The following is an 18,689-nucleotide window of genomic DNA, read 5'->3' as shown; positions in this document are numbered from 1 at the left end:
CCTAACTCCATTCTTTCTCCCACCAGCTCTCTTTTGCCTCCTTACCTGCTTTCCTCCTCCCAAGACCCTCTCTTCTGCAATTACCCTGCGTTTCCAAAATGACCAGATAGATCAATATCTCTCAAACAAGTATGGCAGGGCACATGGCCCCTGATGAGATCACTCCCAAAGGTGGCAAAATTACTCATATTGGAAACTGAGGGTGCCTCTCAGAGCAGGAGCAATCATCTCAAGGAACTAGATTGCTTCCCTCGCAGAATGACCGCAATGACCGCTCAGTCACATCACTGGCCTGGCTAGTCACCTGTGCCTTCAGCTACGCAAACCCCACCCCCAGCTCCCCAATACCCCCCACTATTTTCCTGTAAAATCTCAGCGTCCCCTTCAGCCCCTTGAAGACAGTATGGGTTTACTCCAGCTCTGTCTGTTTTTCCTAATGGAATCCCACCCATCAAAGATTCTTTTCTTCTCTTTGATTGGCACATTTGGGATGGCATTCCAGGCTATTGAGGCTCTCAGAACTGGAGCTTTTGACCTAAAATTGCAGGGACAAACCTCGATGATCCAGCTAGAAGAAACAATGCCTTTGGGGCATTAGCCAATAGCAATGTTTCAGCCTGTGATAAAGAGGGGAGACTGAATGGTCCCATACAATTGCTGGGATTCATTTTATTTCGGGGACCTTTCCTAATCTCAGCTTGGGGATTTTCTACTACCTCTCCTGAAGCCAAGAAATAAGTATGTGGGCCCACAGTAAGATCCCCGATCCTTTCCTGCAGTGTACACTGGGCCTCTGGACTTTGTAGTGTTTTTGTTATTGTTCTGTTTTGGTTTTTTTCTTTTGTTTGTTTAAACTCTGAGATTCTGGAACCAAGCCATTTGTTTTTGACAAGGACATTTGAAGATATGTGGGAACAGCTGTACCAAATGTCGGGCAGTGATACAAGTTAACTTAAGGAGCCAGGGTGTTTGGAAATCTCTCTTGGGCTTTGTATAACATGGAGTTCTAAGTCTGTTCTGTGAGAAAGGCCCCAGGAGAATGCTGGTCCAGCCAAGGAGAAGACGGTGAGTTATGTGAGCACAGTCTGAGAGTTTGCACTAGATGCAAAAGTCTCCTGTGGATCGTTATGGGTTTCTCTGTCTCTCTGTCTCTCTGTCTCTGTCTCTGTCCCCCCACCCCCTACTGTTTTGCTGTAGGAATTATTTTGTCAGACAGTAGGAACACGAGCTAAAGTGTGTGATGCAAACCCAGATGGCGCTGCAGACTAATCCGCTATTACTTTTGGATTTCTGGGATGGTAAGCTGGACTTAGTAAGTTAGGATAGATCAGACCAGAGTGTAGGATTCCAGTTACACTAGCTATCTAATGAATTTACATAATAATCATCAGTGAGGGCCAACGTACAGAGAGACATACCCAAGTGCTCCCAAAGGACTCCCCAAACCCTGCCTGAACCTAAGCAGGCCAAAGAATGCAACTGCAGATTAGCAGTCAGAAGAATTCAAACCGTGTGAAACTCTAACGATAAATAGTTTGGTGAGAGAGGGAGAGATCTTAAAAGATACAGCCTATATTTGGATTGTGAATCACATAAAGAAATATTGGGAATTATGAGGCCTGAGTGAGAACTATAAATGGATTTTATTATTGTAACCATCACTGGTCTCATCTCTGTGATGAGTGCCTGACAGAAGCTGGAGGACGTCTTTCTGGTACAAAGTTTCAGGCCATCATGGTGGTGGTGGGCGTGTGCGTGTCAGCGGGCAAGAGTGACTTGTGGCTAGGAAGTGGGAAAGTTGGGTAGCTAGTCTTCACGTCTTTATAATAGGTGAGGAAGGAAGTGCTCAGACAGGAACCGGAGGTGATGTCACATATCACTGGATATCAAAGCCTGTCCCCAGTGACCCACTTCTGCTAGAAATACCACAAGTCTCTGAAGCTTTCGCAACCCCCCAACTTTCGATGCTTGTTGTTCACAATAAAAAAAGCTAAACAAGTTAACCACATCGTTTCTGCATGAGACAGCTGCTCCGGCCTGCTAATAAAATCATTAGCATAACGAGACAGTCAGGGACGGCTCACACAGGCTCTCAGAATGTGTTGGTAGATGGTAAGCTGCAGGGCTGGAGACTAGAGAGATCAAGTGTGTCCCAGGTGTCCCAGGGAGCTACAGGAGCTTTGCTCTTTGTCCCTGGGGGTGCCATGCCATCAGAGACCCTGTCGGTCATCAGAAACCATCGTAGAGGCAATTCCTCATGGAGTTTTGATCTTCCCAGCTCTCCTTTTCTCTTAAATTTTTAACTGTAGAGTATTTAAGTATAGAAAAAAAAACCATACCAGATCAATGAGATGAATTTCTTTTTTTTTTTTTTGGTTCTTTTTTTCGGAGCTGGGGACCGAACCCAGGGCCTTGCGCTTCCTAGGCAAGCGCTCTACCACTGAGCTAAATCCCCAACCCCTTCTTTTTTTATTTTTAAAGACTTTATTTATTTTATGTGAGAGGGCATCAGATCCCATTACAGATGGTTGTGAGCTACCATGTGGTTACTGGGAATTGAACTCAGGACCTTTAGGAAGAGCAGTCAGTGCTCTTAACCCCTGAGCCATCTCTCCAGCCCATGAATTTCTAAATTACATTTTAATGTTTTCTTAAGCTCTCTCTCCCTCTCTCCCCTTCCCCTCCCTCTCTTCCTCTCCCTCTCCTTCTCTCTCTCGCCAGTGTTAGGGATCAAACTCAAACTCAAGGCCCCATATGTGAAATTCTAGATAAGTACTCTACCACTGAGCCACAATTCCAGACTTACATTTTAAAAATATGATAGATGGGTGTGAACAGCCTAAACTCATTTCTCTTCTTTCCCTCTTCTTTTGTGCTGGGGCATCCTCTCAACTCAGGTCATTATATGTCTGTGTCTACATCATCTGTATCTATCTACAATCTATAATCTATTGTGCATCTTCTTATCATCTATCATTTATCTATTTATCACCTATTTAAATGTCCACTTAATGTCTGTGCTCAAATAGTTATTTTATGTGGATTTGTGGCTTACATAAACAGAGGGATGTCTCCGCGACTCGCTCTTTTCAAACAGCATTGTGTTTCTGAAACTTACCCTGGTTAATATATAAAGTTCTTGCTCATACATTTTAATACCTGTAAATGACCTTATCATATTAGAACTAGAATAGGTTTAAACAAATTCTTTCCTCACTAAGATCAGAATGTTTGAGTTATTTTTGTCCAAATGAGGAGGCAGCCCAGGTCCCACCCACATTTCTTTGTAGACTTGCAGAAGAGTTCCTCCAGAGTCCATTCTTAGGCATGGAGTTGCCAGGTCTTTGAGAGGTGACGCTTCTCCCACTTGCAGATTGCCAAGTTTTCGTCAAACCCACATGCTTGCCAATCCGATGGGAGTAGACTGTTCTCTCTGTGATTAGTTGTTTGCATTTCCCTCAGAACTAGCAAGATGAAGACTGTCTGGACCTTTACCAGTCTATCCGGCTCCCTTCCCCTTAGGTCCCCACCACTGTCTTCTACCTACTCCTCTAGCTTTTTGCATTCATGTACTGATTCGGAAGAATCTGAATTTATTATACAATCTAGATGGTCTAGTTTTGCTGATGGTAAGTATTGCATTCCTATATTTTATTATTATTTTCTTATTTCTTGTTGGGCATTTCTTGTTGTAAAGGCACTTTGAGTTTTAGCATCAAATTTATCCATCAATCTATCTATCTATCTATCTATCTATCTATCTATCTATCTATCTACCTACCTACTTAACTACCTATCTATCTATCCACCTATCCATCCATCTATCTAATCTATCTCTCATTATAGCTTTGTGGTAGCTTTGTTTCCTAGGTTCTGTTCAATGGTCCTTTCTCTCCTCAGGGTTATGAGGTGATTACAAGATCACAGAGTCATACATGGGGTCTTGGCTTCCAGCCATGGAAAGTGGCTGCCAGCTTGGCCTTCATGAATGGCTTAATTTACTGATGAACTCAAGCTCTGAATAGACTGTGGAGAGGTGGAGGAACTGTGGGAGCTGGCTCCTAACAGAAGAAGTAGGTCACTGGGATCTTACCCTTCTCCCTTCTTGTTACTGCAGCAACTGCCTCCTGCTCGTTATGAGGCAAGTAGCCTCTGCCACAGGTTCCTGCTGTCTACATGCTTTGTTTCTCTTCAGGCCAGTGTCAGCAGATCCAAGAACTTCAGCTGACTCTTCTGAAACTGTGAGTGAAGAGAAATCTTCCTCCTGAAGTTGTTAGGGTTTGTTGTTGTTGTTGTTGTTTATTTGTTTTTTGTTGTCTTGTTGGTGGGTTTTGTTTGCTTGTTTGTCACACATATGCAAAGGCTGGCTAATACATTATCAGATATTCCATCTAAAGCTAAAAAAGCTGTTAACCACCGCCCCCAGGCCCTTGGATTAAAGTTTGTGTGTTCTATGAGACAGCCATTTTAGCAGTCTAAATGTGGCTTATTGGCTGGCAAGGCAGCGTGGTGGCCTAACTACATGCAAAGTCCTAGGTTTGACCTTTGCACCGTGGGTATGGGGAAAGGTAACCCACTCTCCAAGAAATATTTGCCAAAGAATGCTTTTCTCCACTGAAGCCACTGCCGTCTGTGGTTTGGATTCCCTTTCACCTATGTAGGCTCCATTTATGGATTTCGTAAGAGTGTGCTCTGTTGGTCTGCTTACACCGTACCAGTGACCCACTTTCCCATTACTTTATCACGTCTTATTATCTGGCAATCTCCTGTCCATTCCCTGTTTGTCCTCAAAGTCATGTGTGATATATTGGCTCCTTACTCTTCATACACATTCTAATGTCAGGTTACACAGAGAACAACATGCTCAAGGTTTGCATAATACTGCACTTAGAGGCCACTCAGAAAGGCATCCTTTCAAATGAAACTGAAGGTTTTAAAATCGCCCACCAGTTTAGCTTGTGATCTGTAGTATTTTTAAAATCTTTGATAGGATGATGTGGGTTTTTTTCCTCCATAAATATGCAGATAAAACCACGGGTAGCTTTCATTGTTGTTTTAAGTGCGTTTTTCTTTATATTGGGTTTCCCATTGGTTTCTGCTTATGAATACGAGTGCTACTGATTAATGAATATTGATCTTGGATCCTGTCACTTGACTCTCTTATTTGCTTTAATTGTTGTATATTCTTTCTCTATGCAGACAAGGCGTCTGCAAATAATTACAGCCTTGTTTCATTTCACTCATTGTATCTGTGTTTATCGCTTCATTTTGCCTTATTATGTTGGTTAATTTGAGGGGTAAATATTATAAAAGCATAGACAACTGACAATGAAACCCATTACTTTGCACGATGGGTATATGCTAATAAAAATTTTAAATCATAAAAAGAATATTCTTGTTTTTATTCTTGCTAAAATAATACTTCTAAAACTTTATCATACTTCAGTACTTGGCTGTAGGCTTAGTATAGCCACACACTGTGCTTTCTGCTTTGATATGTTCAGAAAAGTCATGGAACTGGCAGAAATGGCTCAGCTGTTAAGGGCATTGTCTGCTCTTTCAGAGGACCAGGGTTCGATTCCGACACCCACCACCCCCATGATGGCTGCCAACCATCTATAACTCTAGATATTAAAGTTTAAAGTCATGAATTGGTGTTGACTTTTGTAAGCTCCTTTATCTGTTTCATTTCATTGGTAAGCCTGAGTCATCTGGTGTTTTCCAAACCTTGTGTGTTTTCCAAAGGTTGGTTGTGCAGTTCTGTGCTGTGTCATAACCCTTAATCGATTATGTCTGTCATTCAAACCCTTTTTATCCTTGTCCACTCTTCTCCATGTGGTCTACCAGTTCCTCTTAAGGCTTGTAAAAACCTCCATTTCTCATGATTAGGTCATGACAAAATGGTTGTCAATTGCCTTATGTCATTTTGGGTGTGCTAGTCTAAGCTTGGGGATGGCTCCTTCTGCTTCCTGAGTTTTTATTTATCTAAGGGCTGTCTTTGTATCTGATATGCTAGTAAAATATATTTAGTCCAACATTTAATTTCCCCTTTTTACATGTATGTACCATATATATGTGGGGGTGAGGCCCCTCGTGGCACATGTAGAAAAGAGAGATTAGCATCTGGGTATCTTTCTTAACTGCTTCTCTACCCCATCTTTGAGGCATGGCCTCTCTTTGAACTTGAAGCTCATGTTAGACTGGTTAGACAGCAAGCCTCCCAGGATCTACCTATCTCAGATCCTGAGGGTAGGGGTCAGATGCTCACCCTCCCCATGTCAAACTTTTTACACGTGTGCTGCTGAATTAGTAAGGGTGTCTATCGTTGTGATGAAACACTGTAACAAAGAAAAAGCAAGTTGGGGAGGAAAGGATTTATTGCGCTTATTCGATTCATCATCGAAGTCAGGTCAGGAACTCAGAGGGAGAACCAGAACTTGGAAGCTGCTGAGGAGACTGTGGAAGGTTGCTTACTGGCTTGCTCCTCTAGGTCTGCTCAGCTTGCTTCCTTATAGAATCAGGACCACCAGCCTAGGGAGGGCACCACCCACAATGGTCTGTGCCCTCCCGCATTGGTCCCTTAGAAAATGCTTTATGGGCAGAAGAAAATGCCTACGACTCAATCTTACGGAGGCATTTTCTTAATTGATGTTCCCTCCTCTCAGATGACTTTAGCTCGTGTCAAGTTGACATAAAACTGTGCAGCACAGCTGGGGATTCAAACTCATGTACTCGTGCTTGTTATGAAAGCACTTTATCCCCCTGAGTCATCTCCTCAGCGGCTGGTCCAGCGTACGCGAATCCTTTCCATTTGCAGTGCTATGGCAGGAATTGGAACAACATTTGAGTGTTGCTGTTCTCAACTCCAAGAACATAATCAATAGACTTACGACAGAGCACCGTATAGGCAAACACTGTATATCCTGGAAGAGTGTGCCAGCCCTTCCATAACTGTGACATAATGCCTGAGCCAACCTAGCCGAGGAAAGATTTGGGCTCACTGTCTTAGAATTCTCAGTTTTGAGAAGTGCCGGCTGCCATTCCTGGGCTGTGGATGAGAATGCTATGGTAGAGAGAATAGAGAGTGCTCTGCTGGGAATCAGAGACGGCCTATACTGTGTGGCCTTTTCCTTTTCCCTCTTTTATTCCACCTGGGACTTCAGCCTTTGGGATGGTGTCACATTCAGTGGGTCTTCCTCTCTTACTGTCGTCACAGGAGACACTGAGCCAGGGAGAGCGCGGAGTAGAGGGTCTAACATTGGAAGTCTGAGCTCACCAAAGGGACTTCTCTGGGCTTCCTTCCCTTACTTGTCACCCCAAAATTTCTCATCTCTTCTGACTAAGGGATCAGTTATGAGACTCTGAGCATGCTGCCATGAGGCAATCTACTATATATCCGTGTATCCAAATTCCTCATCAATTTGTCCATCCATTTATGATCTAGCCAACCATGTACCCATCTATACATCTATTCATACTACCCATCCCTCTATCCACACATTCATCCATACTTACTCATCTTTCTGTCCATACACCCATCCATTGCTACCCATCACACATCCATCCATTTACTTATGCACCCATCCATTCTCCTTCCACACATCATCTGTCTACTGGCTTATCATGTATCTATCCATCCTCACACCCATCAGCACATCCATCCACCTGCCCGTACATTTATCCATCTGTCTGTCTGTCCATGTGTCCAGCCAGCCAACTACACAATCAACATCCGTGACATAGAAACTCTACATCTATATAATGATGGACAAAGGGGACGTATTCCTAAAGTTTCTTCATTAATGGGTTTAGTGAGATATAAGCAAGGATCTTGTGGGAGAGTCAAAGACATGCAAAAGAGCTACTTGTGAAGCTCTGACCAAACCACATTAGACACTGTAGAATATTAGCGTTGCCTTGCTCACACACTAATTCATCAACTAACACTTCCTAAGTGCTAGGATGTGTGTGTAGATACAAAACAAAGTCCTCGTTCTCGGAGTTCACTGTCTAGAGTCAGGGTCAGGCAGCAGGAATGATGGATTCCTGGGTGTCATGTTAAAGGAAGCAGGGGAATGGCAACTGTGAGGGCAGTGGCTAGGAAGAGGTATGCTACCCAAATGAGGGCCTGGCAATGTCCACCTCGGCGTCTATTCATGGCAGTCACACGGGGAGCCCAGATGTCTAGAGTCCAGCATGGGTGTTGACCCTTCTGCTCCTGAGCTGCACCCCTACTCCATCTTTTCCTAGTCACCTGCATCCTTTGGCTAAGGTAGAAGCTTCTTGGTCCAGGAGTCTCCACCAGTGTGCTCATCCTATACCCTTAGTGTGACTTCTAGACTGGGGAACAGTGACAGGGAAGAGGCACCAAGAACTGGAGCTTGAGAAGCTGGGCTGGGGCCGGAAGGAAGGTGGCATAAGAACTATATTAAAACACGCTGTTCCTTCTCTCTGGAACGTTCCTCCCCACCTCCCTTTGGCGTGTCACCTACGTCCTTCAGGTATGCTCAGCTCTTGTTCCTCCTGGGAGTCCTTTTTCTCTGAGTCTCTTGCCCAGGCTAAAGCCTCTTACCATGACATTTCACAGCATGGTTTCTGTCACTGTCTCTCTCAAAGACTGAGAGCTCCGTGAAAGGATTGTCTTACTGATCCTTACCTCTTAGCAACTAGAACCAGGCCTGGCAACATGTAAGATTCTATCACATAAGCACCCATTGGATGGATGGATGGATGGATGGATGGATGGATGGATGGATGGATGGGTGGATGGGTGGATGGATGGATGGATGGATGGATGGGTGGGTAGATGGATAGATGGATAGATAGGTGGATAGGTGGGTGGATGGGATAAATTGGTGCTAGATAGATGGGTGAAGAGTAAATGGATGTGGGTTAGGTAATGGATGGGTGGTTGATGGATGGATGAACAAGATGAACCAGTGAGTTCTAGAATAGCTCCATGACTGCTCTGTGCCATCTGCCCTCCATAAGGAATCTTTCCATCAGTGGCAACAGAGAAGGCCCAGGTAGCCTTACTCCCTACATTAGTTTTCCAAACAAGCTGTTGGTCCTCCAACCTTCCTGAGAGGATGACCGGCGATAGGTTGGGCTTGGGTGTTGATTTAAAAAAAAAATCAAAGGTCTCAACATAGATAACCCTTCACACACCAAAGGTCATTTTGTAATTTTTCAGAGTTGGTGGCTGGGGACACAGTGGGGTAAGAGAGTGAGGCAAGGTCTTACTTTGTAGTCCAGGCTGACCTGAAATTCACTAGATAGCCCAGGCTAGTTTCAAATTGACAGCCATCATCTTGCTTCAGCCTCCTAGGTACTGGGATTCCAGGAGTGAGACACTATGTCAGCTGATGTAATAGTTTTTAAATGCTTCATGAGTATAGACTATGCTCACTCAGTAGACCAGGCTGGCCTTGAACTCAGAGATCCACTTGCCACTCCATTCTAAGTATGTGACTAAAGGCATATGCCACCATATCTGAACCTCTTCCTGGGCTTTGTTTGGTATAGAATATTTTATATTGTTGGTACCAAAGAAAAACTTCTCCCAATCCCCTATTCTATATTCCCATCATTTTGGGTCGGTGGCTATTTTGTAACACCTAACAACCTTGTGAAGCGACCCCTTAGCCCTGACATCCAGGTCTCTGAACACTCATACTTTGAACCCTTGTAAACAATCATCTGGAGATGGGGGTATCTGAGGGGCAAAAATGGCTGGGGGGAGGGGCTGTGCTGAGAGGCTGGGAGGAGTGGTCTAGTCAGATACCAACACAGAAGACCCAGGCACTTGCACATACCCTGATGAGGATAAAGACTCAGGCTGTCTTCCCTTCTAAAAAGAGGTCTTGCTTTGAACAATAGAGGAAGGGCTCCAAGGCCTTCTTTTTTAGCACCACCAGAGCTCTGAACTTGAAAAGCTAGTCTGACCTGCTGGATGCTGCTCATTTGAAGTCTGAACTGGACAGCTAGACTTAGCTGCAGAGACCCACAGGCAACGAGGTGTAGGAAATGCTGCAAAGGCTGAATACCCAGAGCCAGGTCTTTGTTGTTCTTGGTTCCCCACCTCCACCTCCCATCCAAGCAAATAATAGGGAGTGACTCCTTTAAGAACCTAGGAAACTGGTATCAAGGCCTCTTGCCACCCTTCAGAGACAGAGGTTGAAGGTGACACATGATTTACGTCATGTGCATTAGAAGGAACATTCAGGAAACCATGAGCACACTGGTTTCCCAAGCAGAGGGTGAAGAAGGCCATTGGCGAGTGGGGAAGACCTGAGGAACCTGGTGAGCACTCAAGTGGGACAGGCTCCATGAGCTTATGCAAGGCTGGTGGGTGGCAAAGAACTATGGCTCCTGCAGGATTACCAGGCAGGGACCGAGTCTGCCTTCTCTCTCTGGAGCCTTGACCGGACAGATCCAGGTATTTGAGCTGTGAGGAACTAATGGAATGAATAGTGCCTTCTGTCCTTGAAAGACACACCTATCACTAGTGGGGCTTCTCTCCCCTCCCCCACCCAACAAGCTCAAAGCTGCCATTGGCTCACTATATCCTGGGTGGAGAAAAGGGTGGTCTAGAGGGAATGGAGCTGTGAGAGCCTAAAGCCTGATGTTGGGTTCCTCCCTGCAGCCAGTCTAGTCAAGCAAAAATGATCCAGTTGGACAGGAGATCCATCTAGGCATAGACTGCCTCATTCTGAGACCCTCCCTTGTTTAGAGACACGCTCCTTGCACGAAGCGACAGCATGCAGTCGGTGTGACTGACAGTGACCTTGACACAGTAACAAGTTGAGAACCATTAAAATCTTGGGTCCTCTGAGAGGCTTATTTCAGTGATGGGGAATTATATGAAGGCCAGGGAATTAATTTTCAGTCTCTTCTGCTTTTCCAGCCTTCTTGGGATCATTCACCTGGCCTTGCCCTGACTGCCTTGCTCAACATTTAAAAGCACACTTTTTGTGATCCAGAGACTGAACATCTTCTGTCACATCTACACCCTGTCACATCTACATCAATGAAGCTTACAAAAAATGCCGACGTCCGGGGTCCCGAAGATCATGACGCCTACTTATGCTCATTACATGATATTCACTTGAAATTTCTTAGCCTTTGCCCAATTAGCTTCCGTGGACAGCCATGTATGAGCACGGTGCTGCTCCCTGGCCTCTCTGCCCCGTGAGACTCATCTCAGCCACGGGTTCCCCGTTCACTCCTGCCTGAGGTGTAGACCAGGCAGTGGTGTAGGTAGGCCCTGGATTATAGAAAGCCCTGTACAGACTTTTGATGGGGTGGCAGGGAGGCACGGCTTCGAGTGGATATAGGGGCTCCGTGATGAGATGCTTCCCAGTTTCCAGACTGAAACTGGACCAACCATAGACCCCCACCTTCCCAGGCATGACTGAGACACTGGAAGGAAAAAGGTAATTAAAACACAACAATCAAACCAACCTTTTTAAATAGTAACTTTTAAAAATATAAAAAGCTTCATTACAATGACTTTTCAATTTTTCTTTTTTCTTCAGGAATAACTCTCTTCCACCCTAACCCTCCCTTCTGGCTAGAGCCTTAACAAGTGGTGGCCAGTGACCATCTGAAACCCAGAGACAGATGGACAGACTCCAGACGGGCACGACAACATGCCTCTCAGGAAGGTGCGGGGTGCCACGGTCTTTCCATGTCCCAACATACATCCTGTTCGGGGCAGCCGCTCAGCTGGAGCACTGGAGATGGGCAGGTTTTAGACACCCTCATCTTTCTTCCCAGACTGAGTCCCACATTATAAAATAATCCATAAAAATGCAATATAAAAACTCTCTTCCATATGCTACATCCACGGAGAGCCCACCAGCAGGGCTCACACGGTCTTTAGCTTTTCTTTAATAAAACAACAAAAGACCAAAACAAAACAAAGCAAACCTAATACCACAAACATTGGTACCCTAGGGGTGATATCTGCAGATGACTTTCTGTCTGCCCCAGCCCCCAGCCCGCTTCCCCGCCCATCTTCTTAGACTTACGACCCTGGGGGTCACCATATCCCCAGCTTCAGGGAGCAGAAAGGGCTGAGAGCAGGAAAGGGGAGACGGCATCTTATCAAAGGATATCACTTCTAATTATTTTTATTCAAACTAAAAAAAAAAAGCACCCACACCAGTTGCTGTTTTTCTCTGGTAGCTCCCTGAGCTGAGTCACTTGTCTCCCTCCCACCCCCATATGGAATCCTTTCTAGGCTGGCGGAGGAGAGTCAGAGAGGGAGTTCCCTTGACCTTCCATTCCTCATCACAATGATTGAGTGTGCACCAAAGAGAAAGATGGGGTCCAGGGGGAGAGGCGAGCGGGGGAGGGGGGCAGAAAGAGATGGAGGTCAGGAGGTGTGAGGGCAAGGCAAGAGATAAGATGGAGCAGAGAAACCCACAGGAAATCCTCGCTGTTCCTGTGGATAATAGCCCAAGCTGGCCCATCCCAGTACTGTCCATCAGCTTGTCTGTCCATCTGCCTATCATTCCATCTGAAGATGGTGCTAAAACCCGTGTGGAGATACACTTCAGTCCCAGTGGGCCAGGCTGGTTTGCCCATCCCCAGGAAGCTTCTCATTCCACTCCCCGACTCTCTATCTCTGCCTACTTTCCCCACAGAACATCTGTTTAAAAAAAAAAATCTTAAGAAAAAAAGAAAGAAAAGCCACCACCGCGAGTGGGTTACAAATACAGCAGGCAAAATACACGGCGAGCACTGGTGGGAAGGGGCCTCCCCCTCACTGGCCAGTCAGCAACCAGTCTCTTATTTACATTGTTCACAAATCTTGTGCACTGCACAATCAGAACGAGGCGCCCCTCCCCAGAAACAACAATGTCTACTCCAGCATGCCCCCAACCTGGAGTAGGGAGGGGACAGATCAGACAGGGGAGGGAGAGACAGAGACTCATGAGGGTGTCTGTGTGGGAAACGAAAGCAGAAGCCTCCAGAGAAATCTAATTGAAGCATCTGCCAGCACTGGTTAGGGGGAGAGGAGAAAGTCCTTCAAGTCTGTCAGACATCAATCCACAAAGGGGCGTGCGTCCTCTCCACCTTCCGGAGGGCAGCCCCACAATGCTGCTCCCTCATTCTTCTGCCATCCTCGGGGCCTGGCCAGCATCTCCCTGTCAGGGCCGCGTGGGTGTCTCCCAGAGTTTGACAGGCCTCTTAGAGTCCTTGTTCAGTAGATGACCTCGTAAACTGTGGCCTTCTTGTCACCAGAGCCCGTTACAATATATTTGTCATCCGCTGAAATGTCACAGCTCAAGACGGATGAGGATTCTTTAGACTGGAGGGGGAAGACACGGAGAAGCAGGAAGACATTTAGTGTGGGGAGAAAACAGGAAGTCACTCCCTGGCACTTCAGGGCCCTGAACGAAATCACCTACTCTGTAGCTCAGGTTGGAGCAGGTACTGGTAGAAAGAGGCCACTTCCTCTAGGGCTTGGAGTCCCTCCCACCCGCTTCTTCATGTGGAACAGCTCCTGAGCTGGCTGTCAGCTGATCTTCCCCAGGTTTAAGGGGGAAAACAGGACTCTTAGCATAAGCATCTCTGCTAAGTCTACTGATGGGAAGGAGCATCTCAGAGCCGCAGCAGCAGCAAGACACTTCCAAGGGACACGCGGGGCACATGGGACCAGACATTGAAGCAGGAAGCTGAAACGGGCTTGTGTGTGTCTGTGTGTGTCTGTGTGTGTGTGTTAGAGCAAGAGTGATTGTAAGAAAAAAAAGAGTGCTTGTGAGTTGCACTGTGGAGGGTTGTGTGTGTCCGTGAGATGGAGGCCTCTAGATCTTTAAATCTGTAAAACTGCATGTCCATTCTAGCACCTTGTCACACTGATGGCTCGGGTTGGCATCCTAACCCGAATGGGTTTCACTGGATGAAATGGCTACTCCATGGTCCAGCTGCCCAGAGCCAGCGAAGCTCACTGTTTTACTCACCACATTGCCTTCTTAAATGCTCTTACCCTCAGAGATCACAAAAGCAACAGAGGGTGTGTCTTTCTCTAGTCCCCACACCCTTCCCTCTGGGGTCCTCCATCCAGTAAGGGCTGGGTGGGGTATGGGGTAGCAGATCTGCTCCTAGCTCCAGAGTCCTCCTGAACTGCCTCCTGCTACCCCTCAGCCCCATCGCCGTGGGCACATACTGACTTAGGAGGAAGATCAGGAGTGTACCTGGAAGATGCTGGCTCCGTAAGGCGTCCTCCAGGCATTGAGAAGGTTGTCTTTCCCAGTGCTCACAAACCACTTGCCTGAAAGTCGAAGCAAAGAAGCCCTCAGACTGTGGCCTGTGCAGCAGGAGCCAGCCCAGCTGCGTCTGCCCCTCATGGTGTTTCCACACCAGACATGCTTAACCAGGGCTAGTGCTTGCTGTTCCCCACTCCTGAAGAGCAGTTACAAGCATAGCACATACAGGACACCTTCCCTGCCATCCAGGGGAGAGCCAGAACAGGAAACAAAATCCAGTTAACTGTGTTGAGCACGTCTCTGAAAAGATCCCTGGCAAGGCCACTAAAGTCAGCTAGTCCTTCCCAGGCTGTGAGTGGAAGGTGGAGAGAGCACCAGAAACAGCCAAAACCCAATAGTCAGAGAGGACTTTCCTCCCAGGGGGCTCCTAACTGTGGCTCCAAACATCCCCCAAAGCCACAGGCTCTTCCAAGCCAGTTTCTCTGAGGCTAAGAGTTTGCACCATGTGTCCGAATAGAAACCTGTGGCCATAACCTTCAGAGAAGATCCAGGTCAACAAGGAGAGCTTTTGGCCTAAAGCCTTTGGCCTATTGTCCTGAGAGTGACATCTATATTCAAGAGACAAGGATGGGGACAAGAAAGGTACTTTTCGGCTCCAGGACATTAAAGGAGCAGGGGACTTAAGACTGTAGGTCCCCTCTTCCCACACCTCCTACTGGACTGGGCTCCCCATGCTGACTGGCTCTCGTGCCAGGCTGGGGCCTCAGGGCTTACCACAGTAGGCAAACTTGAGGGACAGCACGCAGCTCTCGTGCAGATGCAACTGGTACTTGTCCGGCTTGGTGTGGTGCAGAACCTCCACGTTGCTGCTCTCCATGCCCACGGCGAGCCACTCCCCAGTGGGGCAGTAACCCAGGGAGAAGATCTGCAAGGACAGACAGTTCAGTGCCCTCTGCCCACAGGACTGGAGCAGCCCCCTAAGCAGGGTTAGCTCCTCACTCTGCCCTCACCACTTACAAACCAAACCCAATAACCAGCAGTCTGCTGCCCCTCCATGCTACCCCAGAGATGTCATCTGTATCCCATTGAGGAAGCTGGCTCTGGGGGGGTAGAGCAGGAAGGGCTGCAATTCCCAGACACTGTGCTCAGCTCACTCCGTAAGAAATTGGCAATGACTATACTCCACATTAAGGTACTGTTAAAATAGTGAAGCAAATCTAAAAAACAAGAAATATCAAGGCCCAGGGGCGAGGTTTGCAGGAGGCCTGAGTCAGGTGCCCACACCAGAGCTGGGAGGGAGCAATAAGCTATGGGCTTCGGATGAGCTGAGCGTCCATCTCTGAGGCCATGCCTACTCTACACCACTACTGCTGCTGCTGCTTCCAAGCAGCCCGCCCAGATGGCTCAGGCTGGTCCCTTGGCAGTCAACCATGACCCCGTGTGGTCAGTCTGTCCGAGAGAGAAGCAAGCGCAGTGCTTGGGCCACACACCTGGGAGGTGAAGTCGTGTTGCTGTAGCTGCCGCCCTTCACGCAGGTCCCAGGAGCGCACAGTGTTGTCCAGGCCCCCGGTCCACAGTTTAGTGCCATCATGAGAGATGTCTATACAGCTGGCCCCATCCGTGTGGCCCTGGAACTGCCTGTGAAGGCCAAGCAAGGAAGAGGGGTGAGCCCTAGGGAGTCCCTGACTGACAATCGTCCCAAGGACTGGGCCAGCTCTGCAGCCAAGCCAGAGGGAAACTGGAGGTCCAAAAGGCTAGATTACATGCCTCAAACCTTAGGCTAACAGGAAGCAGAGCCACACCAGGCCCCTCCTACTCCATTCAAGGGAGCTACCAAGGACAGTTTCCCTGAGAACAGACCTCTGATTCCATATGTGTCTAGGCGGGATCCCACTTTGCTCTCAGGAAGGTAATGGGGAGGAAGACACTAAAGGATTTTCTATCATGTTTAGGACCTGCTGTTGGGACACACTCCTCAACCCAGTCTGTATTGTCTCTAACTTAGTCTATGAGGCTATGGCCCAAAACATGCCCCAGGGTAAACACTGGGGAGAGACTCTGGGCATGCACTGCTGTCCACCATCGCATAGGCAATGTGACTCAGAGGAAGACACCGCACCACTCAGGCCATGCAGAACCCAATCAAGCTGCACAGGACATCTCAGAGGCAGGACACACAAAGCCCAGCCACTCTGCTCCACCCACATCTCACCATTAAGCAATGCTGCATTTCCCCAGCCTCTGCTACCTTCACTCCTCAAACTGCTTTCCCAGAACTGTTCAAAGCTCTGCCTTCCCCCAAGATCCTAGGCTCAAGGGGTCCTCCGTGAGCTGCCCTTTGCCTCTGCACCTGACCACCCTGCACTTCTCCGAAGGGACCAACATCATGGGCTGGGCGAGCATAAACACCATAGCTTCTCCCTTGCCAACCTCACCTGACCAGGGTCTGGTTGTGCAGATCCCAAACTGCAATGTTCCCATCACTGCAGCAGGAGAAACAGACTTTGGCATCAGGACTGATGGCCAGGGCGTAACAGGCTGGAGCAGAGGACGTCAGCTCAGCCTTGATGCGGGGCGTGGGCGAGGCCAGGTCCCAGATGGTGAGCGTGCTGGCCTCACCACCCACAATGAGCGTGCGCCCATCGGGGAGAAGCTTGCATGAGCGGATGTAGTTGTCCCTGTTCTGAAAGGAGAAGAACAGAGTTAAGTGCTACCCTCTTGCTTTGTCGTGGACCAAAAAAGCCACATTAGGTAATTTATCATCCTAATAAAGTGTTCCAGGTCCTGCCAGACTACTCCACCCTCAACTCTACCCCTATTCAATTTCTCATGCCTTTCACTAGAACCTTGACCCTAAGAGTCATCTCTATTTGCAGATGCCCCAACTAGGGCCAGAGAGGTTAGTTCCCTCACCTAAAGCTGTGCAGAGCTGAGCCTGGCCATGGGCCCAGTGTCTCTGCCCCCACCCCCCACTCCCCACCTGTGTCTGTCCTCTTTCCCTCTGCCTCCTACACGCTACAGAAGAAGCCCGTGGCCCTTGCTTCTCACCAGGCAGTCCAGCTGGGAGATGGGACTCTTGCTGCCCGGCTGGCTGATGTCCCATATCTTCACACAGCCCTTGCCGCCTGTGTAGACGTGCCTCGTGGGGTTGCTGATGGTCACGGCACATACCACCTCCCCATGGCTGAGTGTGTTGATCTGCCGGGCATGCCTGGGAATGCCGGGGCCTGCTAGCGCATCATGGGGGAAGGGCACAGGTTGCATCTGCCCGTCGGCACTCACATGGAAGGAGTATGCCCTGCAAGGAGGAGGTGGGTCACTCCTGCCGTCCATCCCTAACGTGTCCCACAGGCCCCTCCAAGTCAATGCATACACACTGTGACTTACTGCCCTGACTCCAAGCCCCTCTCCCGCAAATCCCTCAAATCCAGGAGCCCCTTGGTACTGGGATGGCTCCATCGGGTTGGAACCACTTATTTCAACCATACATCTTGCTCCAAATCAGCTTAGGCACTACCTGGATGTTAGGGAGTGCTCCCCCCAACACCCTCCATCCACACACATTTGAGACTGTGAAGTCGCCAGACGTGCCCGCCGGGGAAAGGACCCAACTAAATGCCTCAACCTGCCTCTGAAGTCAGTGATACTAGGGATGGAGCACCTTCCTGTCCTTCTAAAGGCAAAAACAACGAGGGTATCTGAGCCACAGGGACTTAGCTTGGTTTGCCCACGTTACTGTGAGTGCCCTTCTCTGTGGCCATGGTGGCATGAGATCTATTACAGTAAGGGCAGGTTTCTATGTGGTACACACGGTTCAACCTTTAGTTTCCCAATAACCCAAGTAGGCAAAAAGCAGGGTAACACTGTGCTCCATAACAGAGCAGGGGAACTGGAGGCAGAGTAGGGGCTGGAACCTTTACAGCGGGCAGAACCTGAAGGAGTCCCCAGGGCCCACGCCGCTCCCTGTACTCTGCTTACAAGCATTCTCACCCTGCCACAGCCATCAACTTGGGCCTCAGAGTCTCTAAGTTCCCCTGGTTCTAAGGGGCTTCCTGGTGTGATGACCACGTCTATGTGTCTCTGGAGGGACAGACAGACACCTTCCTAGAGGGCATTGTATCCAGCAAGACCCTGTGCTCAGGGGATGGATGGGGGTGTTTTGCCTGTCTACCCCATGAAGCATGCAAAACAGAATAGCCAAGTGCTTACGGTTTCCCTCCAGGAATGGAGGCAAGACTGGAGGGCAGGCCTGTGGCCCGCATCGGGGGATGAGGGTCAAAACCAACCTGTAAGGAAAGGAGTAGCTCTGAGTCGTCTGCCATCAAAAGCCTCACCCTGTTCCCCATGGCCACCACCATCTAAGCCTGCTGCACCCTGTGATTTCTCCAGAACCAAGTGACAGCACTGCTGAGCAGAGCATGTGTCAGAGAAGGCAGAGGCCAGGAAGGGAACAGCAAATGCCACCTCAACCAG

At 48.2% G+C, this 18,689-nt stretch overlaps 1 protein-coding gene across 6 annotated transcripts in view; it reads right to left on the bottom strand.

Annotated features, from left to right (window-relative positions):
• Positions 1–11,464: 11,464 nt before the first annotated feature.
• The window catches only part of Tle3 (TLE family member 3, transcriptional corepressor), a 45,373-nt gene continuing 38,148 nt past the window's right edge, over positions 11,465–18,689 (bottom strand). For all 6 annotated transcript variants that reach the window (XM_032909408.1, XM_032909409.1, XM_032909410.1 and 3 more), the window contains exons 14-20: positions 18,426–18,502; positions 17,265–17,514; positions 16,652–16,899; positions 15,707–15,854; positions 14,991–15,141; positions 14,205–14,281; positions 11,465–13,318 (exon numbers count right to left, since the gene is read on the bottom strand). In XM_032909408.1, coding sequence (XP_032765299.1) covers positions 13,211–13,318; positions 14,205–14,281; positions 14,991–15,141; positions 15,707–15,854; positions 16,652–16,899; positions 17,265–17,514; positions 18,426–18,502 — 1,059 coding nt within the window. In that variant the 3' untranslated portion in view covers positions 11,465–13,210. The remainder of the gene's footprint in view (positions 13,319–14,204; positions 14,282–14,990; positions 15,142–15,706; positions 15,855–16,651; positions 16,900–17,264; positions 17,515–18,425; positions 18,503–18,689) is intronic.

This window comes from Rattus rattus, chromosome 8 (assembly GCF_011064425.1).
Source record: "Rattus rattus isolate New Zealand chromosome 8, Rrattus_CSIRO_v1, whole genome shotgun sequence".
NCBI lineage: Eukaryota > Metazoa > Chordata > Mammalia > Rodentia > Muridae > Rattus > Rattus rattus.
This window is presented reverse-complemented; position numbering and strand designations above follow the sequence as displayed.